Source organism: Puma concolor, chromosome D2 (assembly GCF_028749965.1).
Source record: "Puma concolor isolate L17-30 chromosome D2, mPumCon1.1.hap2, whole genome shotgun sequence".
Taxonomy (NCBI): domain Eukaryota; kingdom Metazoa; phylum Chordata; class Mammalia; order Carnivora; family Felidae; genus Puma; species Puma concolor.
This window is the reverse complement of record NC_141677.1, coordinates 36,629,908-36,651,102: the sequence shown is the minus strand read 5'-3', so window position 1 is coordinate 36,651,102 and position 21,195 is coordinate 36,629,908. Positions and strand designations below refer to the sequence as shown.

The 21,195-nt window shown below is 52.8% G+C and overlaps 2 protein-coding genes and 2 pseudogenes across 4 annotated transcripts in view; 1 reads left to right on the top strand and 3 right to left on the bottom strand.

Annotated features, from left to right (window-relative positions):
- LRMDA (leucine rich melanocyte differentiation associated) overlaps window positions 1–8,706 on the bottom strand; it is a 1,048,113-nt gene extending 1,039,407 nt beyond the window's left edge. For both annotated transcript variants that reach the window (XM_086680072.1, XM_086680073.1), the window contains exon 1: window positions 8,390–8,706. The gene's annotated coding sequence lies outside the window, so the exon portion shown is untranslated. The remainder of the gene's footprint in view (window positions 1–8,389) is intronic.
- Window positions 8,651–9,793, bottom strand: LOC147575994 (uncharacterized; annotated as a pseudogene).
- Window positions 9,794–9,969: 176 nt separating this feature from the next.
- Window positions 9,970–17,144, bottom strand: LOC147575993 (uncharacterized; annotated as a pseudogene). The gene is made up of 4 exons (XR_015241494.1): window positions 17,068–17,144; window positions 16,736–16,984; window positions 16,322–16,484; window positions 9,970–11,225 (listed from the first exon to the last, which is right to left on the bottom strand). The product of XR_015241494.1 is annotated as an uncharacterized LOC147575993 (transcript).
- On the top strand, window positions 16,933–19,982 carry ZNF503 (zinc finger protein 503). The gene is made up of 2 exons (XM_086680066.1): window positions 16,933–17,486; window positions 18,314–19,982. The coding sequence occupies exons 1-2, from the start codon at window positions 17,160–17,162 to the stop codon at window positions 19,946–19,948; spliced, it is 1,962 nt and encodes a 653-aa protein (XP_086536192.1). The 5' UTR covers window positions 16,933–17,159; the 3' UTR covers window positions 19,949–19,982.
- The last annotated feature ends 1,213 nt before the right edge of the window (window positions 19,983–21,195 follow it).

Genomic DNA, 21,195 nt, shown 5'->3' with positions numbered 1-21,195 from the left:
TTATTTTTTTTTCAAATTTTTTTTTCAACGTTTTTTACTTTATTTTTGGGACAGAGAGAGACAGAGCATGAACAGGGGAGGGGCAGAGAGAGAGGGAGACACAGAATCGGAAGCAGGCTCCAGGCTCCGAGCCATCAGCCCAGAGCCTGACGCGGGGCTCGAACTCACGGACCGCGAGATCGTGACCTGGCTGAAGTCGGACGCTTAACCGACTGCGCCACCCAGGCGCCCCTTCTTCTCTTTTAAAAAAATATGTATTGAGGGGCACGTGGGTGGCTCAGTCGGTTGGGCGTCCAACTTCGGCTCAGGCCATGATCACTCGGATCATGGGTTCGAGCCCTGAGTCGGGCTCTGGGCTGTCAGCACAGAGCCTGGAGCCTGCTTCGGATTCTGTGTCTCCCTCTCTCTCTGCCCTTCCCCCACTCATACTCTGTGTGAGTGTGTGTGTGTGTGTGTGTGTGTGTGTGCCAAAAATAAACATTAAAAAAATTTTTTTTTAATTTCTTAAATATATAGTGAGTGCCTACTGTATACTTGACACTCACCTAAACTCTGGGGACAGAGCCATAAAGAAAACAAAGTTCTACCCTTGTGAAGCTTACTTTCAGTAGGGGGAGAGATAATAAGCAAGTAAATACCAATTACGCCAGCAGGTGATCAGTGCTGTGGAAAACAATAGAGCATAGAAAGCGGAAAAGGAGTCCCAGGGGGCAGACAGGGTGATCAGGGAAAGCCCCACTAAGTAAGTGATATTTCAGCCAAGACCTGCAGGAAGCAAGGAAAAGCCAGGTGCACATCTACGGGGGAAATGTTCTAGGCAGCCAGGACAGCAAGTGCAAAGGCCCTGAGGAAAGAAAGTGCCTGGCAGGCTTGGGAAAAAGCAAGGATATCAGTGTGGCTAAAGTGGAGAGAGGAGTGAATAAGAAGAAGAGCAATGCAAGTGGAATCAGGAGGCAGGGGCAAGGGGAGGGGAAGCACATCATCTAGGGCATGAAAGACTGAGACTAAGACTGGGGCTTGTACTCCAAGTGACTTGGGGAGCCTTGAACAAGGGACCCACATTTTGTAAAAACTTTTCTGGCTGCTGTGCTAAGAATGGACCGTGGAGAAGGAATGGCAGAAGCAGGGAGAGCAGACAACAGACTACTATAGGACTCCTGGAGATGGTGAACAGTGCCTAGATATATTTTGAAGATGATATCAACGGAATTTTCTGATAGATTGGACATGGAGAGCATGAGAAACACAGGAGACAAGAGTAACTCCAAGGTTTTGACCTGAGCAACTGGAAGGATAAAGCTGTCACACTGAAATGGATGAGCAAGTTAGGGGATGTGGGGATCAAGGGATCACTTTTGGACCTAAGAAGTTTGAGATGACTTTGAGACCATGCAAGTGGAGAGGTCAAGGAGGCAGTCAGTATATGAATGTAGAGTTAAGGAAGCAGATATAGATAGAGTTAGAAATTTGGAACTCCTCAGTTTTTAGATGGCATTTAAAGCCATAAGACAGGATGAAAAAGATGTGAAGACTGGGTCCTAGAGCACTGACAGTGAGAGGTCAAGGAGAAGGGGAGGAACCACAGAGACTGAGAATGAGCGGCTGCAAAGGTAAGGAAGAACCAAAACCAAGTCAGACTCTGGAAGCCAAGAAAAAAATTGATAAAGATGGGGTTCCAACATAATGACAATTGAGCCAAGGACCATCAGGGAACGTTGAAAGCATTGGGTAAAGAGGAATTCACAGATTACCTATAAATTACAAAGGGGAAACTGTACCTTTGCAGTAGAGAGATCTGGTGGTCACAACTCTACCCAGGAGCCCAAACTTAGTATCTCCAAGAGTGAGACAATCTGACAATATGGGCCTCTGAGGTGTATGGGCCTCTGAAGTATACACTACTTACATGCTATTCTTGCCAAAATATTTAACCAGAATCTACTCAGGAGGAAACAGACAAATCCAGAAAGTGAAACATTCTTCAACACAACTGAGCTAGACTGACCAAAATGTCAATGTCATGGGGGGTGGGGGTGGAGAACAGGGAGGAGTGTTCTGGAAAAAAATGGACTAAAGAAACATGACAACCAAGAGCAATACATGATCTTTCATTGGATATTGAAACTAGGAAAAAGAAAAACAGCTAAAAAGACATTTTAGGGAGAGTCAGGAATGTTTACATTTGAACCATTTGATGATGTTACTGATGATATTACATTACTTTTCTTAGGTGTGCTAATTGTTCTGTGGTTTCATAAGAGAATGTTCTTTTCTTTAGAAGATGCAAGCTGAAGAAATTAGGGGTAAACAAGTTGCCTACAGCCTACAAATGGTTCAGAAAAAAAATGTGTGTGTGTGTAAGGGAGAGACAGAGAGACAGAGAGCATGCCAATGTGGTAACCTGTTACCAGCTGATGAATCCAGGTGAAAGGAAATGGGCATTATCTTGTTCTTTAAATTTTTTTTCTTAAGTTTGAAAAATGTTATAAATAAAATGTTAAGGAATAAAAGGAATAAAGAGTGATCAATGTGTCCAGTACTACTTAAGATCAAGTAAATAAAGGACAAAGCATTAACCACTGGATTTAACAGCAGGGAAGTCATTGGCAACACTGAAGACAGGAAGAGAGCAAAAGAGACAGGGTGGAGGTTAGAAGGGACCTAAAGACCTATATAGGCCTCGCTTTGAGCACAATGGGAATAAAGTGGTTACATTTGTTTTGTAGGGCAGTCAGCAGGACAGTTGTAGGAAAACAGATTTGGAGAAGAGAGTAGGGTCAGGAAAATGTCCTCACAGGCTGTGGAAGTACACCCAACCCTTCCCCCGCCCATGAAGGGTGGAAAGGGCCTGAAAGGAGAGACTGCAAAGAGCTACCATTCACCAAAACACCACATTGTGGGGGTGGGGGGCTTGATGCAATTAAAAAGTCCATATGCACTGTGTGCTCCTATAGAGGAAGCAGCTGATAAGATACTCTAGGACCAACAGCAGCATGTGACAATGTAAGTGCAGCACCGTTGAAGACCTGCTGAGTCATTCTCTCACTGCACTCAGTGCATCTGACATCTGAGCCAAATTCAGTGTGCTAGAAGCCATGACTTTGGGTGTGACAGTGACCTGGCGACACCTTCGTTCATAAAGTCTCCTCATCCTGGGAATCCCTCTCCCCATAGCTCCTTCCAAATCCTGCTCACCCTTGTTGACAAACTTTCTCCAATGCACCAGCCCTCAGTGCCTGCTCCAGAGTCTGAAAGATCATAGTAAAGCCTCTTGCAGGTGCCTGGCATTGACTCCTGCTATATGGTGTTGTTATGTACATTTTTATCTGTCCTAACTATGAGTTCAACTCCTTGAATATAGAGAACCCAGTTTATATCTCAAAATATTCTCAGCTTTGCCCAGAATAAGTGATCTAGAAACTGAAGAAGAGAGGGAGAAAGGGCGGAAGAAGATGAAGGCCATAGTTTAACACTCCCCCAAGCTCACCATGCTGACTCCAAGCCATGGGATCACTTCTCACTTCTAATGGGTTGGAGTGGAGTTACTTAGAGGCCCCTGCTGTCAAGCCCCCCAATTTCTGAGTTTAGAACCCCTGGTAAGAAGCCTCCCTGAAACAGCCCACAGTGCTCTCTCCTGAAGCTGTTTGCAGTAAGTGACTCACCCAATTAAGAGCATCTACATAACAAAGCCTCACCGGGCTGCAGAGGTCACAGAGACTGTGAAGTGTGTCTTTAGTGTGTGCAGCAGAGAAGGTTCACTAATTACCAGTCATTTCCACCCCTCAAGAGCCTGTCAGCCTTTGAGATGCAGAGGATAAAAGAATCCCCAAATTCCCACCCCACACCAATCATTTCTCCCACCCCAACCCTCCCCTGCATTTCAAACCTGTGACTAATAAGTGCCAGGAATGGGCCTCTGCCCACCTGGCTCAGAGGAGGGAGAGAAAAGTAGTTGCTTTGATTGGGAGCATGTTTCAGTAAAAGGGAACTGGGAGGAGCATGAAAACAAGGAGAGTTCTGGAGGCACTGCATCATTGTCTCCATTAAACAAGCAAGCAAACAAAAGTTGTATTGTCTTTTCCCTGTTTATAAAGGCAACAAATGTTTGCAGTAGAAACTACAGGTGAACAAGAAGAAAGTTACCATCACCCGCGATCCCATTCCCTAAGATAGTGGTCGATTACACAGACATTCTGGCAGCCTGCATTCTAGGTGATGTGCATTAACTGTGGGTGTGTGCATGTCCTTACTCTTTCATAACCAGATTTTTTCATTAATGATGTATCTCCAACATCTCTCCCCATGGACACATGGAAAGAATGCTAGAGCTGGCAGGGATGCTGAAAGGGGCTGGAAGAGAAGGTGAGTTTGGGAATTCGAGCGTACGAGGGAGGCATTGCCAGAATTTCTGAAAGCTGAAGGAGGCTATTGTGAGGCAGGAAAGAGCACTAACCTTTGGAATGTGGGCAAGTGACTTCCTCTCGATTAGCCTCAGTTTCCTCATCTGCAATATGGGAATAACACTACATGCCTTATGGGATTGTTGTCAGGATTAAAAGAAATCATGGATTTCTTTGGCATTGGATGTTTTATTACTCATTTTAATAAGTGTTCATTCATGCCTACTTTAACTTAGCCCTCTGCTAGTCTGAGTTAGGCATATAAAGAAGGCATCTGGTTAGGCCTAAAGGATCTTAAAATCTACTTGAGAACTTGAACACACACACACACACACAAACACACACACACAGTTCAACAATATACATTTAAATAGCTAATGAAAGATATCATCAATTAGTAGATAATCAAGTGTCAGATGAATGGCACCAAGAGCACTGCAAGGATTCAGAGGTAAGAAAGAACACAGGGGGATAATCATCATCATCTCTTTGAGCACTTTCTATATGCCAGGCACATGCATTGTCTCATTTAATTTACCCACTGACCTAAGAGGTAGGTACCATTATTGCATCCACTTTGCACAGGAAGAAACTCAAACCTTGCCCCAAGCCGCACATCTAGGAAATGCGGCAGTACTGTTCTTTGGAACCAAGCACTTGGATCCCAGAGCCTACCACGTGCTAAAGTGCTATGATCTGCTCAAATGAAGGTAAGCCCTGGGCTCATCTGAGCCCTGAGCTGAATGGTAGAAGAGGGAGAATGTGGTCCCTCCAGCTTTTGTAGTTGGAAGCAGGCCCAGCGTTACAACAAACAGGAGGGGGATTCAGATGACAGACAGGCAAAAAAAGGTAAACAAGCAAACAAACAAACAAACATATCCACTATGCAATAGTTTATAGTGACACTGAGGGTTAAAGATATGACCAGATTTAACTCCAAGTGACTCTTGGCTATTCTAAAATACAATTCTTCCGGGCACCTGGGTGGCTCAGTCAGTTAAGCATCCAACTTCAGCTCAGGTCATGATCTCACAGTTCGTGGGTTTGAGCCCCACATTGGGTTCTGTGCCGACGGCTCAGAGCCTGGAGCCTGCTTCAGATTCTGTGTCTCCCCCTCTCTCTGCCCCTTCCCTGCTCATGATGCTCACTCTCTCTCTCTCTCAAAAATAAATAAAATAAACATTAAAAAAATGTTTAAAAAAGAGAAGGAGGGGAAGGGGAAGTGTAAAAATATCTGCATCGTCTCCTTTGATCAGGAAAACAAAAGTGTTTCCCAAGGTTTTCCCTCCTGGTTTGCCACCTCCATACTTCTACTCGTGTCTCATTTGCAAAACTGGGTCGTATGGCCTTCCCCAGCTACAAGAATTGGAAGAGATGAAACTAGGATTGTCATGACTGGTCTACACCAATCACAAAACACTGCTTGGGCCCGGAACACTGTTACAACGGTAAGCTTAGGAAAAAAAGGAGGAAGGTGGATATTGAACTGCATATCTAAATTCCAGTATCAGATTTGGGCATTGCAGGATTGGAAGTTGGATGCACAGCATAGGGGACAAGGGATTCCATGGAAAGGTAACACAAGGAGTGGGAAAACACAGGGCATGTGGCAAGAACAAAGAAATTAGATTTGACTGGGGTATAGGCAGCTGCACTTTTGTAATTTATCCCATGGAAATAAAATCACTGACTGCAAGGATATAGACTCAAGAAATTTTGTTAGTGGAAAATAAAACTGATAACCTTTATGACCATCAACAGGGGAATGGTTGAATAAGCGGATATCTTCATTCTACAGAATGCTATGGAGCTAAAAATAAATAAATTACCTTTATATCCATAGACCCATTTGTTAGCAAGAAAGAACGAGCAACAGATAACTCTCATATATTCACTGTTTGTATAAACAAGCAATAACATAATAACCTCACACCTGGGTAGCTCAGCTGGTTGAGTGTCTAACTTTGGCTCAGGTCTTGATCTCACAGTTCATGAATTCGAGCCCCACATTGGGCTCTGTGCTGACAGCTCAGAGCCTGGAGCCTGCTTTGGATTCTGCCCCTCCCCTGCTCACACTCTGTCTCTCAAGATTGAATAAACGTTAGGGGCACCTGGGTGGCGCAGTCGGTTAAGCATCCGACTTCAGCCAGGTCACGATCTCGCGGTCCGTGAGTTCGAGCCCCGCATCAGGCTCTGGGCTGATGGCTCAGAGCCTGGAGCCTGTTTCCGATTCTGTGTCTCCCTCTCTCTCTGCCCCTCCCCCATTCATGCTCTGTCTCTCTCTGTCCCAAAAATAAATAAATGTTGAAAAAAAAAATTAAAAAAAAAAAAAGATTGAATAAACGTTAAAAAAATTTTTTTAAACCCATAATAGTCCCATATATATGAGCATAGTTTATATGAGCATGGTGGGTGTGGAGAAAGGGACAGAAGTTACATTTCAGCTGTTAACACTGGATATCTCAGGAGACTGGGTGGGAAATAGAGAGGAGATGGAGAGATCATAAAGTTTGTCTTTAAATATCTCTGAGTGCTTTGCTGGTTGGTGAACATGTTTTTTTTATAATTTTGGGACGTAACTTAAAGCCTTTTGAAAGGAGTTTAGAACTACATTATCAAGAGTCAAGTGTTTCATGTAGACAATGGGGAGCCATTGAAGATTTGGGGGCAAGGGAATGATGCGATCAAGAAAATTAACCTAGCAAGAGTACATATAATGGATTAGAGGCAAGAGAGGCTGAGATGAACAGTTAGAAGGTTCTGGTAGCAGTAGTTCAGTCAGGACCTAATAAAGTACTGAACTGTGATAGCAATAATATGTGAAGTGAGAAAGAGAAAAGGGAGCCCTGACTACAGCCTTGAGACACATATGTCTGAATGATGGGAGGAGTGGTCATGGGTGGGTGGACGGTGTTTTCCATTTACATGTATCAACTAACACATCTTGCACTCTGAAAATCTGAATAAATGGCTAGAAAAACATAGGTATTTCTCTTTTCCAATCTCCTCAAGCATTGACTTATCTGATATTTACCACATATAGTTTCAAAATAATAATTTTTTCATGCGTTTTTATCCTCCTTATAGTGATTGTTCATCCATTCAGCACAGTTGATGGTACATACAAATGCTCTTTTCTTCATTCACTACTTGAAGGAATAGCCCCATCCCTGCCCCCTTGGAGTTACCATCCAGTGAAGGAGACAGCCTCTCAACAGGAAATCCCCAGTGTGGTAAGTGCTCTGAGAGAGGGTTACAGGAGCCCTAACTCAGTACCAAGTGGGAGGGTGCAGGGAAGTGGTGTGAAAGCTGAGACATGAAAAAGAGTAGTGAGCCAGGTGAAGAGAAGGACAGAGGTCATTCCAGATAGAAGGGAAAGCATTAGCAAAGTCCCGAGGGAGGGTGTAGCACGGCACATTTGAGTAACCAGCAGGCAATCGTTGATAGCAGGAACTCAGGCTAAGAGCGAGAAGGAGACACAGAAAGGCAGAAAAGCAAGCTGAGGCAAGTCAAGCCTCAGAGACCCGGGGGTCACGGGCTCAACTTGATCCTAAGAACGATGAGAACCTGGGGCTTTTGAGCAGAAGACAAACATGGAGTGATACACTTTTGAAAAAGATCACTCTGGCTTTGGCAGGCACTACAGGGAAAAAAGGAAGGATGCTCACTGGTTTGGTTTCCCCATCAGGCTGGGAGCTGCTGGGGGCTGAGTTGAGCCCATCTCATTTATACTTTTCCCCCATCTCTGTGCAGGACCATCTCAGCAAGGCCTCAGCTGCAGGTAGATGTGGTTAACCCACCCATGGACATTCCCTCCACAGGTAAGTAAAAGCCCAGCAAGATTTCCCCGGAGTGATGGATTGGGATACTGAGGATCTGAAGAAAAGAAGGGAAAAGAGTATAGATGAAATGGGAGCGAGGCAAGACCGATTTCTTCTCTCCCTACCTCAATTACTTTATCTGTGAAATGGGGTATTCGTGGTACTTACCTCAGAGACTTGCTGTGAGGACACTATTCATACACAGTTCTTAGTATCTGGCACAAAGCGAACACTCAGTAAGTGTTAACTTTTGTTCTTGTTCGTCCTGAAGGACACTACTGTCTTCCAGGGTAGGGCTGGTCGGATTCCAGAAAATGCTTGAGAGTCGCTGGGCCAGGAAAGTCTCAGGACTACCAAGAGACCAAAGTTTGACAAAATCTTACATGCGAGTTTGGGCCGAGGTTGTTAGTGTGCTTGTGTTCACGTGATTTAAAAAATCCTAACATAGAACATCCAGGTGAGGAAGAGGAGCCGCCACCGCCGTCCCACGAGTCCCGGGTTGTGCGCTAGGCCCTGGGCGGGGGCCTGAGATTCAGCAGCCCAGCCGGCGGGGGCGGAGCCTGACGGGCTGGGGGCGGGTCGGCGCAGGGGAGGGGCGGGGCTGGCGCCGCAGCCCTCGGCCCCGCCCCCAGCGGAAGTGCCGCCGGGCCCGCCCCTCCCTCCAGAGGCCGGTTCCCCTAGCGGGTCACTGGGCCTGCTCTCCCCCGTGCAATTCGGCTCCTAGAGGGAGTTCGGCCAGAGTCCCAACGCCAGGTCCGAAGAAGAGGACCCGGGTCTGCGTATCTGGCTGTCTCGGGCAGTGCTCTCTGTCCCTCCCAGTCCCCCGTCCTCCTTTCCATTCCTCTGTTACCAGCGCGGCCGCAGGCGCCGCGGGGAACCGCACAGGTAAAGACTCGGCTACTGAGGACGCAGGTGTGGGTGCCTCCCTGAATGCACGGGCCAGGGAGAGGCTGATGGCACGTGCCCAGCTTTTTTCCAAAGCGATTGTATTGACAATGGGGCTCCGGGTGGGCAGACGCGGACCCCAGGAGCGCTACATCGCACTGGGGAAGCAGAGGGGGCGGGACTGAAGCCCCCAGACCTTGAGAGCCGGCTCGTTTGTGTCCCCGCGTCTTGCGCAGGCTCTGTTGTGCCTGGAAGGAGGTGAGCTGGTTGGGTCAGGGCTGCAGCTCCGGAGGGTTATCCCCCCACCCACTCCCTGCGGCGACTGGGGTCTGACAGTCGCTCCTCCCGGGCGCACACAATGTGAGGTTTGCAGAATGAAAATCAATAAAATCAATGCAAATGCAAAGAACACGAAACGTGTTTGGTTGTTACTATTTGCGTTTGTTAAATTCTTTTATTAATTTTTTAAAATTTTCTTCGTGGAAAAAGTGTCTTTGGCTCGGATCCGGGCCTCGGAAAGGGAAGCAAAATGCCCCGGGTCTCCCCGCAGGGGGGCGGGGGGCCTGTCCTCCGTCCCGGGCCGCGCAAACTTCCCCTAGAGGCAGTGCTGGGTCCAGCTGCGGGAGGGGAACCCCCGGTGCGTTCGGCTTCCGGATACGGCTTCCCGCCCCCGCCCCCGCGCCTCATTGTCCGCACTTTAGGGAGAGCCCCCACCCCTCCATAGCATTTTCCCGGTTCACCACCCCCACGCCAAGGGGGCCGTGCCTCCTCCCCTCCCCCCCCCCCCCCAGCTCTCCCCGGCGCTTTAAATAATGATATTTGCATGCAGGGAGCGATTCATAAATATGTCAGGGCCGGTGAAATATAGGCAACATTTCAAACTTTCTATTTAAAAAACATGAATTATGGCCGCGGAAAATGTGTTCCCATTTAAAGGCGATACGAAGTATTTGGTGTCTCGTCCCCGGGCCCATCCATCACGCAGACAATAAAGAGAGTTTTTCGCCCTGACACCCGCGATTTATGGGCGCCCTTCTCTGCCCTCATCACTCACCCGCCGCGGCCGGCCCGGCGACAGGCCCAGCGGAGAGAACTGCAGCCGCCCCCCACCCCCGCGCCGGCCCGCGCGCGCACTTTGCGCCCTCGCCAGCACCCCAAGACCTCCCCTCCCAGGGGGAAGAGCCTGCTCCAGGGAGTTGGGAAATCGGCAGTGAAGGTCTAGGCAGACGACCGAGAGCTGAATCCAAACTCGTCCTCTCCCCTCAGTGCAAGCCTCTTTTAGGGGCTGGGGCTGAGCGGGCAGAGGAGCGGCCTTGCGGGCTAGCTCAGGGTCCCGGCCTCGCCCGCCAACCGCGGCGCGGCGCTTTAAGTTTCCAGCGCAGGCTGCGGGAGGTTATTTACGTGCGGGTACGAGGTGAGGGGAGAGGACTGGGCTGGGGGCTTCCCAAGCCGATCTCTGGGCATTCCGCCCCGGGGAAGGTGAGCTGCTTTCAAGCTTCCTTGAGCCTTACTGGGCGGATGCTTCGGGGCAAAGCTGTTTCTGCAACTTTTACAAAGCTTCCTTCTCCCTGGTGCGATCCCCACAAACACATCCTGGGCGTCTGCGACACCTTGGAAACTATTCTTACGGACCGAGGCGAGGAGTTGGCGAGAAATAGGAAGGGGAGGTGCCTTCCCTAGCCGTTCGCCTCGGGCCAGGCTCGGCTGCCCCAAGCCTTCTTAGCCCATCGCCCACACCTTGCGCGCGCACATACCAGCGCGCGGTCCTCCCTAAGTGACCACCGAATCATAGTGGCAAACTTGCGTCGAAGAAAGTTCGGGCATCATTTGCCAAGGAATTTGCTTTCAGTTTTCGCCGCGGGCGGACTCGGCCCGGCGAGGGCCGAAGCACTACCAGGGGTGGGGGCTGCCTGGCACTGCCGGGAAGTGAGGGGCAGCTCCCGGGCTGAGCGCGTTGATAGTCCAGCGCGGCCGCGTGATCACCAGGAGCCACCCCGAGTCCCATGCTGGGCCGATGCATCTGCGTACACTCGAACCGGGAGCCGTTTCCTGCCGGATGCCTGAGAGCTGAATTTATTCGGATGCAGACAGCGCAAACCGCAGAGAAATCCCGTCGATTCTAAAAATGACAAGATTGAATTTATTAGATCAAGATTCACGTGTAAGTGCAGGGAGATGAATATTATACAAACAGCACCAGGTCCAGTGTGAACGGAAGATCGCTTCCGGTTTCAAGGCATGTAACCTAACATTTGAATATTTAGACCTATAGAGGGATATAAAATATTATTAAATTCTTGGTGTGTACACACACAGTCAAGTTGAAAAAATTCTAGAGCAAGTGTTTTTTTACAGCTCCTGCTTGAGTGTAATTTGGACTCAAGATAGCCTTATGTCCAAATAACCACCCAGTGAATGTTTCCTATAGCCAGAGTGAGTTTCGCTACGTTGAGGGGTGCAGTATGTGTACCTCTTTAAATATCTGCGTCGTGGCAAAGGTGAAATAACTACATTTAAGAAGAGCGGGCACATAGTTGAATAACTGCATCGCTACAATATTTCCGGATATGGAAATAATTATTACTCCAGGTTGGCTGTGGAAGGGGTGCACAACTTAGGGGGGGGCTTTCGGGAACCCGAGGTGGGAGCCACAGGTCCTGAAATGCTGGGCACCGAGCACGCTGAGGTGGGCCCCATGCGATACCCTCAACCTCCGACCCTGGCGTGATTGCTGGAAGAGGCTCGGCCCGAACGGCCAACATTGTCTTGCCTCGGGGGTTCTCCCGGATACACGCCGGGAGACAGAGACATCACCAGGCGCTGAACCTGGCATTTAAGATAGGAGGACCTGGGGTCCAGCCGGCAGACATTTCCCCCTTAGCCACTTCAACGACCCCTCAATCCTGGCTCCACCGTGCTTAGGCAGTGACCATTTGGGCCTATCGATTTGGAGCAAGAGTGCGTAAAAGGGCGGGTCGCGCTTGGTTCCGAGTCGTCCCAAAGCTCAAAGCTGGAGGACACCGGAGAAGGCCACGATTTCGCGTCCGTGCGGAATCCGGGCCCCACCCGGCCTGGAGAGAACCAGTTTGAAGCCTAGAAGTGATTGTCTGGCTGCATTTACTTATTAAGTGTTAGGGATCCCCTCACAAACTCAGTGCTGAGGCCCAGACGCCCCGAGGGTCTCCTCCGTATATTTGCAAAGCCCAGGAACGCCAGGAGCGAGGTCGGCGACGTCGCAGCTGTGAAATTCCAAGGCCAAATACTAATTCCAGAATTGGGCGCTTGCAACCGTCCAACCATCACACTACCCTAGTCTTTTTTTCTCACCCCTTCAAACGCACCCAACCCTGGCACAGGAGCAGAGCTGAGAGCCCCTGCTTGGGGAGAAATTAGGCAGGACTCTGCCAGGAGTTCCTGGGAATTGCACACACTCCTGAGGCAGCCCTGCCGCAGAGAAATAACCCGGGCGCTGAGAATGCCCTGCTTTAGAGAGTGTGACTGCGCCGAAGTGGTATATACGGTATACCGAGAGGAGGGAGAGAGGATAAGAAATTTTCCCTGTCAAGTAGGAAAAGGAGGAAAGGAAGAAGGGAGAAAAGAATGAAAAGGTAGGGAGTCTAGAAAGAAGCGTGTGAGGAAACAAAAAAAGAGAAGAATAGAGGATAAAAAGCCAGGACAGGCGAGCCGAAAAGAGTACAGGCCTTGGCCAGGCCCCGGGACCAGGCCAGACCATGGCTCCCGCAGGCCCGGTGCCACCGCAGGCCCGAGAAGAGATGAGGGCCTCGCGAGACGGTCCCCCACCAACCCTGCGAATATGGGCCCCGCTTCCAGTCCGGAGGGACGGGCCGGGGTCCAGCGGCCTCCGCCCGCTCCATCTTTTCCCCCCTCCTGGGGACCACAAGGCGGGGCAGGACAAGGGTGGGGAGGCCCCCAGGGGCGCGCGCCAGCCCCGGACTGTTTGGGCGCTCTGGGCCAGGCTTTCCAGCTCGCCGGGCCTGACCTGTCAGGCGGATTATCTTCGAGGGAGATTAATAGGGGAGGCGGGCTGCAATAATAATCGTTTTGTTTGATGTGACAACTCTGATAGGCGTTGATTTACTTACAAACTGATAGGCTTTTAATTGAGCGCCTCCGCCGAGCCCGAGATGAAAGGGAAGCGGCGGTGAAAGGCGGCCCGCCTGCCCTCCGGCCTCAATACTGATTAGCCATCTCGACAGTGAATAGTTCAAGGCATTTTCAAACTTTTTTTCCTCAGCTCTCTCGCCTTCCTTCTCCTCCCACCCCCTCCTCAAATATCTGCCATGCCCATTCCTTTTTTAGAGAAAACAAATCATTTACACTGTGTGCAAATAAAATCCACAGGACATCCACGCCAACCGCCGCTGGGGTTGGAGGCTTTAGGCCTAGCGCGGTGTAATTAATAACTCCCCCACCCCCAAGGCCTGCAAGACCTTCAGGGATTTGGCTTCCCGGGCGAGATGCGCAGGCTCTGATGCTGGCGCCTCCCGAAAGCCCCGGGCGCGCAGGCCCCCAGGCGCCCCCGTGCGCTCGGACCTTCAGAGTTGGGTTTGCGAAGAGCGAACGCACGCGGACCACGACCCGCGCGCGCGCGGCTCGGCGCAGGCCTGCGATCTTGTGCGGTCACACCGAGGCACGCCCATTTTGGGGCACGCGCGGCCCACTCTCTGGTTCCCCCAGGCTTTAGGTGCTGAGGTTACCGCCCCTGAATCGCCCAGGGCAAAGAAAAAGCTGCTGGAATTCCAGGAGAGGGACAGAACTGAGTCTAGAAGACTGCGGGCGGGGGAGGGGGGGGGCAGAGAGGACGCCCGCGGTCACCTCCAGTTCTGGCCGCCGCCCCCAGCATTCAGTCTCTGGGCCTCACGAGGAGCCTGCAGCAACGCGCGGCCCACGGCGGGGCTAGCGGAGCTGGGAGCTCTACAGTTGTTCCGGGCCGACACCTCGACAGCAGAGCACTCCCTGATGCCGACACTAACACACCCGCTGGATACAAGCGGCCTCCCCCACGCGCTGCCCTGTAGAGACAGCTTAGGACTGTCCCGCCCTCAGAAATGGGCACCTGGGACTCGCTCCCCAAAGAGGACTCAGACAACCTTCACAGCCTCTCGTGTGGCCTCGCCACCATCTTACGGACTCACCTTCCTCACTTGTCGCACAGGCACACACTCCAAATCTCCTTGAACGCAGGTGTGTTCTTACACCTACCCACATGCGCGCACACACACACACACACACACACACCGACAAACAGCAGCCCCAAAAACGCATCGCCTCACTTCGCTCTTCTCCAAATTATCTTTAGTCAAGTGACAATCCCATGAAGTTTACCAACCTAAAGAATCGAGGGATAAGATTAAAACGCAGAAAAAGAATGCCTATGAGAGAATTCTAAAACTCACCCCAGAAAGTTCTCGGTACCTGTGTGGAGTGGGAGAGAAACAAAAAAAGGGAGAGAGGGGAATGGGGCGGTTAGAGAGGAGAGGGCGAGCCTGCGGAGGGCAGGTCCCAGAACCGACCCCCACCGTTTGGGGCTCAGTGCCGGTGGAAACCGGGTCGCTAGACCCGGCCCCTGCCCCCCGCGCTGGTACAGACTGGCTCCTGGCTCCCCGCGCTCCCTGCCCCACCATTTATCAAAGGACTTGACAACAAAAGAAGAGCCGGGGCGGAAAAGTGGGGGAGGGGAGATTCAAAGTCGTCCAAGTCCTTCCGAGGAAGGGGATGTGTCCTCCTCTCGCCTCCTTCCAGTTTCTGCGAGTTTCTGGAAGCGACCCCCGAACTCGCTCCGGACGCTACCAAAGCCCTGACAACTCACACGGCGGCACAGACGTACGTACACACTTGTGCACCCAGCTCCAGGTACACAGAGGCACGCACAGCGCCTCCCCTCTTCCTTCCAAACCGCCCGAGTGACGGTGCAAATCGAGGGGAACGCGGCAGTCCCGCTCCGCTTCCCTGGAAGACCCAAGTTCCTACAAGCAACCGACCCCTCCCTCTCTCCGTTCTTTCCCTCTGCTTTCCCAACGCAGGTCAGTCCCAGCTCGGCGTTCCTATAAATTCGAGCGAGTAGCCAGCCCAGAGAAATCCCGGCTACCAAACCTGCGGGGATACCGCAGGGTGGGAGAGGACTGGGGAGAGGGCCTGAGTCAGTTTGAGACGTATCTCCACCGGACACCCACGGCCAGGCCTCCTCGAAGCCTCTCAGCCCCAGCTACGATCCGAAGGGAAGTCAAAGAATTAAGACCGGGAGGAGGTACCCCACCATTGACCTCCAGGACTCAAAAGTTACATTGGTGGTGTGGCTCTTAGAAATAAGTCTGAGTTTCGGGTCGGGGCACTACGAAGGGTGGACTCCGCGGCAGGCTGGCAGCCTGACATCCTCACGCTCCCGAGGGACTATCCGGGGGACAAAAATATCTCCCATCTTAGACGTCGCCGCCGCCCGTCTCGGGTACCCGGGGCAGCTCCTCCCTCCGCGGCCCCAACAGACTGAAGTCCCAGAGGTAGAAAGGTGTATCTTTCTTCCACGCCGAGGGGGGCAAAGCGCACACCCCAGGCCTGTGCAACCCTCTCAGCGCCCTGGGCGCACCTGCGCACTTTACCCTCACTATTCATTTTCCTGACACAGAGAGCCTCTTTTCCTCTCCTTCATTCTTTTTCTTAGAGCCACCCCCACCCCATCCCAGGAGGCTGCTCCTCTTTCCCCCTCCGCTGGTTCCCCCTTGGTCTCTTCCTTACTCTCTCTCCATCTCTCTCTCCCTCTCCCTTTTTCCCCTTCAAGTCGCACCCGCCTTGTAATCAGCAACAAAAGCTGACATAAATCACAGGCGGATTGACAAGAGCTGACAAATAACTGATTGATTGCGGTCGAGGAACATTGACAATTGATGGAGGGGTGGAGATGCCCAAAGAACTGAAGAGAGGGGGAGAGAGAAGAGAGGGTAGCAGGGGAGAGTAAGAATGGGGAGGGGGGAGCGGAGTGTGAAACAGAGGAAACATGTGACCCCCGCTCCTGCCCCAATCTGCGCGTCCCCGGGCGTCACGTGGCCGGGAAGGGCTGGGAGCCCAGCGCACAGCCCGGAGACGAGCCGCCGCCGCCTCCGCTGCCCACCTAGCTTCTGGTTTCTCTGCTGCCGAATCTTGGGAAATCAAAGCGGGCGGGCGGACTTCCTCCGTCACCCGCTCTCCACCTTTCCTTACCCCGGTGGCCGCGTCGCGAGAGATTTCAGTTACTGAACGAGACAGAATATTTGGTGTGTGGGGCCCCTGTGCGCCCCTGGAGTTGACAGTCCAGCTGTTGTCCGGACTCCCGCCGTTGCTCCTTCTGGACACCCCCCTCAATCTTTTCCTCTTACGCACCCTCCTGCAAAAAAAGGTTTCAGTTTATTTTCGAGCCAGGAAAAGGAAGGACGACGAGGTAGAAAAAAGAGGGAGGCGGCAGATAGCAAACGCAGAATAAATGTCCAGGTCGTCCTCGGAGCGAAATCGAGGGAGGGGACACGCGGGAGGGGGGCTGTGAAGAAGGAGCTGCCCATTAAAACCAGCGCTGAGAGTCCTGGCGGCGGCGGCGGCGGCGGCGCGGGACGCGTCACATCCCCTTGACCCTCCAATCACCTCGGGCTCCCATTTGATTGGAAGGCGGCAAAGGCTTTAATCTCCCCCTCGGTGCAGCTGCTTTTGAAGTGAGTTTCCTCGCCAGAGCCCCGGCTGGACAGGCAACGGCTCACATCGCCAAGCGCAGCGTCAGCGCTGGGTCGCGAGTGCGCAGCGCAGGGGCACAGCCCGAGGCGGACACGGCGAGCCACCGGGCACTCCCACAGTCCGGCCGGCTCCTCCCGCTCGGCCACGGCACTGCTGCGGGCCACCCAGGATTATTCGCTTCTGGCTCCAGGCGCCGAGAAGGCGCGCTGGGTGCCCGTGGCCGCCGCGCCAGCTCCTCCTCCTACTGCTTCTGCTCCCCGGGCGAGCGCGCAGCCCGGAGCCCGCCCCGCGCCTCCCGGAGCCCTCCCCCCGCTGCTCCCATGCGTGCGGGTGGGTCATGAGCACAGCGCCCTCGCTTTCTGCCCTAAGAAGCAGTAAGCACAGCGGCGGCGGCGGCGGCGGCGGCGGCGGCGGCAGCAGCGGCAGCAGTGCGGACCCTGCCTGGACCAGCGCGCTCTCTGGAAATAGCTCTGGCCCCGGCCAAGGCTCGTCCCTGGCCGGCAGCACCAAGCCTTTTGTGCACGCTGTGCCCCCCTCTGACCCTCTCCGCCAGGCTAACCGCCTGCCCATCAAGGTGCTGAAGATGCTGACGGCACGGACTGGCCACATTTTGCACCCCGAGTACCTGCAGCCCCTGCCTTCCACTCCTGTCAGCCCCATCGAGGTAAGGACCCTCTCCCCGGATCGCGCTGGGACCACCACCCTGGCTGCCGCTTCACAGGATTTTCTTTCTCTCGGGATCTGGGGGGTGGGAATGGAGGGGGGGGGTCAGAGTGATTCAGTTCCGGGATGGGGGAGAGCCCATAGTGCTCCCGCACCTTAAAACTAGGGCGGAAAGGGGGCAAGAGGTAGAATGGGATGTGAATGCTAGGGGACAAAGCAGCTAAAACTTATTTCTCCTTTTGGCATTAAAGCTTCCACCCTGACTCCGGACCCTTCACTTTCGGCCCGGAAGACGGGCGGAAGTCCGAAATGCGGTTCCAAAGTCGCAGTCTTAAGGGTCCCCAGAAACTGATATTTGTATACAGCCTCTAAGGCACCAACGGCCTGAGCCCTTACTCTGAAGAAATAGGTGTGTGTGTGTGTGTGTGTATGTGTGTGTGTGTGTGTGTGTGTGTGTGTGTATGGGGGAGGAGGTATAGTTTTGGGTCTAGGAGTCAGAAACCAAAACATTTCTGAGTATTTTTAAAAATACAGTTGGCGCTTATAGAGGGAAGAATATATCCTGATTTGGCGGGGAGGAGGGAGCTGCTGCCTTTCTCAAGGGCGAGTTTGTGTGTGTGTGTGTGTGTGTGTGTGTGTATGTGTGTGTTGTGTGTGTGTCTGTCTCTTGGGGGGTGTGGGGGGTGCTGCCTAGGATTGCGCCTGGAGCTGGGAGGATCGTAACTGGCGGTTTGCGGAAGGGCGTTTGAACCCTAGAAGCCAGGATTCTAAAGGGTTTCCCCTTCTTTCTCTTTGTGCCACTCCCCAACCTCACGTCTGACCCCGCAGCTTGATGCCAAGAAGAGCCCGCTGGCGCTGTTGGCGCAAACATGCTCGCAGATCGGGAAGCCCGACCCCTCGCCCTCTTCCAAACTCTCCTCTGTCGCTTCCAACGGGGGCGGCGCGGGCGGTGCCGGCAACGGCACCGGGGGCGACAAAGAAGGAAAGTCGGGCCCCCTCAAGCTGAGCGACATCGGCGTGGAGGACAAGTCGAGTTTCAAGCCGTACTCCAAACCCGGCTCGGATAAGAAGGAGCCGGGAGGCGGCGGCGGCGGAGGCGGTGGTGGCGGGGGCGGCGGCGGGGGGGTTTCAGCAGAAAAGTCTGGATTCCGGGTACCGAGCGCCACCTGCCAGCCATTCACACCCAGGACAGGCAGCCCAAGCTCCAGCGCCTCGGCCTGCTCGCCAGGAGGCATGCTGCCTTCGGCCGGGGGCGGCCCGGAGGGCAAGGACGACAAGAAGGACCCCGACGCGGGCGGCGGCGGCGGCGCCAGCAAGGGTTCCGGGGGCGCCTCGGCCGAAGGGGGACCCACTGGGTTGGCGCACGGCCGGATTAGCTGCGGCGGAGGGATTAATGTGGACGTAAACCAGCACCCAGATGGGGGCCCCGGGGGCAAGGCGCTAGGTTCAGACTGCGGCGGTTCATCGGGCTCCAGCTCCGGCTCGGGCCCCAGCGCGCCCACTTCCTCCTCAGTGCTGGGCTCTGGGCTGGTGGCTCCGGTATCACCCTACAAGCCGGGCCAGACAGTGTTCCCTCTGCCTCCCGCGGGCATGACCTATCCAGGCAGCCTGGCTGGGGCCTACGCTGGCTACCCGCCCCAATTCCTGCCACATGGCGTGGCTCTTGACCCCACCAAGCCGGGCAGCCTGGTGGGGGCGCAGCTGGCGGCGGCTGCGGCGGGCTCTCTGGGCTGCAGTAAGCCGGCGGGCTCCAGCCCCTTGGCCGGGGCGTCGCCGCCATCCGTGATGACAGCCAGTTTGTGCCGGGACCCGTACTGCCTCAGCTACCATTGCGCCAGCCACCTAGCAGGGGCGGCGGCAGCCAGCGCTTCGTGCGCTCACGATCCGGCCGCGGCGGCCGCGGCGCTCAAGTCCGGATACCCGCTGGTGTACCCCACGCACCCGCTGCACGGCGTGCACTCTTCGCTAACAGCTGCCGCCGCTGCCGGCGCCACACCGCCCTCCCTGGCAGGCCACCCCCTCTACCCCTACGGCTTCATGCTCCCTAACGACCCGCTCCCCCACATCTGCAACTGGGTGTCGGCCAACGGGCCCTGCGACAAGCGCTTCGCCACGTCCGAAGAGCTGCTGAGCCACTTGCGGACCCATACGGCCTTCCCCGGGACAGACAAACTGCTGTCGGGCTACCCCAGTTCATCGTCTTTGGCCAGCGCCGCAGCGGCCGCCATGGCTTGCCACATGCACATCCCCACGTCGGGCGCTCCGGGCAGTCCCGGGACGCTGGCGCTGCGCAGCCCCCACCACGCGCTGGGACTCAGCAGCCGCTACCACCCTTACTCCAAGAGCCCGCTACCCACACCCGGCGCTCCTGTGCCGGTGCCCGCCGCCACGGGACCGTACTACTCCCCCTATGCCCTCTACGGACAGAGACTGACCACCGCCTCGGCACTGGGGTATCAGTGAGGGCGGTGGGGAGGGTTAGCAAGGGAGAGAAAGGAGCTGGGGGGGGGGGAGGGAGGAGCCGAGGGAGGGGCGGGAACAGGGCAGAGGCTACTGTCACCCGCGCGTGGGGATGACCCGGGCCAGGAAAGGAAAATATATATATACCGTATCTATCTACCCAAAACAGCGACCGAGACCCGGTGGGAAACTCCCCTTCCCTCCACCTCTCATTTCCCCACCCACGCAAACTTTATAAAAGTTGAAAAAATATCATTTGACTTTTTATAGAAAAAGAAGGAAAAATTAATTGAGAAGGTGTTCATCTGAGGACTGCATCGGTGGACACTGGTATTTATTTATGTTAGCTCCAAGCGGACCCGTGGTTCAAAAGTGCATTATTTAGTTTGATCTCCGTAGGTAAAAAGGAGGAGGGGTAAAAAAAAAAAAAAAAAAATTTAAATCTTGAGGGTAAAAATGTGAAAAACAAACCCTCCCATCCCTTGTAGAGTATAAATAAATACAAAACCGCCACAGAACTAGAGGTCTTCTCTTTAATGTTACTTTAAAATTGCTATTATTGTATTGTACGTTCTTATTTAATGTCTGATTGAAACACAAATTTACATGCATGTTTGTTACAAAAAATGAAAAAACAAAACAAGTCACAATTTGTCAGCTCTGATTTCAAATTGCAATTATTTTTAAGGTGTATACCATCGAAAGAGAATGGGTATTTTTTTGTATGTATTCTGGAAGAAAACAAAAAAAAAAAAAAGGAAAAACAATCCTATTCCAAAACCTCATTTGCCTTATTTTGTTCTTTAAAAGGAACACAACTATTTTTAATTTTTAAGTCCACCCGCTGAGAAGGGGACAAATAAGGTTTACGTCATGTACTAAAATAATAGACAATGTATCGCTTTAAAGATTAAAATTCCGTATATTTGATGTATTAAAAGGTTTTACTTCTTCTTATCTTTTTTTTATTTTTTATTTATTTATTTTTTCGGTGAAAGAGAAAGGAGAGCATGGCAGTTTCGGCCGCAGTGGTTCCCTGGGCCTCACGGCTGCTCCTACTTCCCAGGACCGTGGCTGCATTTCCTTTTGCTTTTGTTGTGATTTTTAGGGAAATGCAAAGGGCTGGCCAGTCGTGGGGTTTGCCTTGGGGAAAATATTTTTAAACAGGGGATTTCACAATTTGTAAAGATCGTGTCCTGAGCAATCGCTCATTTAGTTTTTAATTTTCCTCCCAGCACACGGTTTGTTAA

Excerpts from the sequence above, each read along its gene's own strand:
- ZNF503 (XM_086680066.1), top strand. The coding sequence starts at position 17,160 with ATGAGCACAGCGCCCTCGCTTTCTGCCCTAAGAAGCAGTAAGCACAGC. Across the intron at positions 17,487-18,313 it reads CTCCTGTCAGCCCCATCGAG|CTTGATGCCAAGAAGAGCCC; the intron begins GTAAGGACCCTC and ends CTGACCCCGCAG.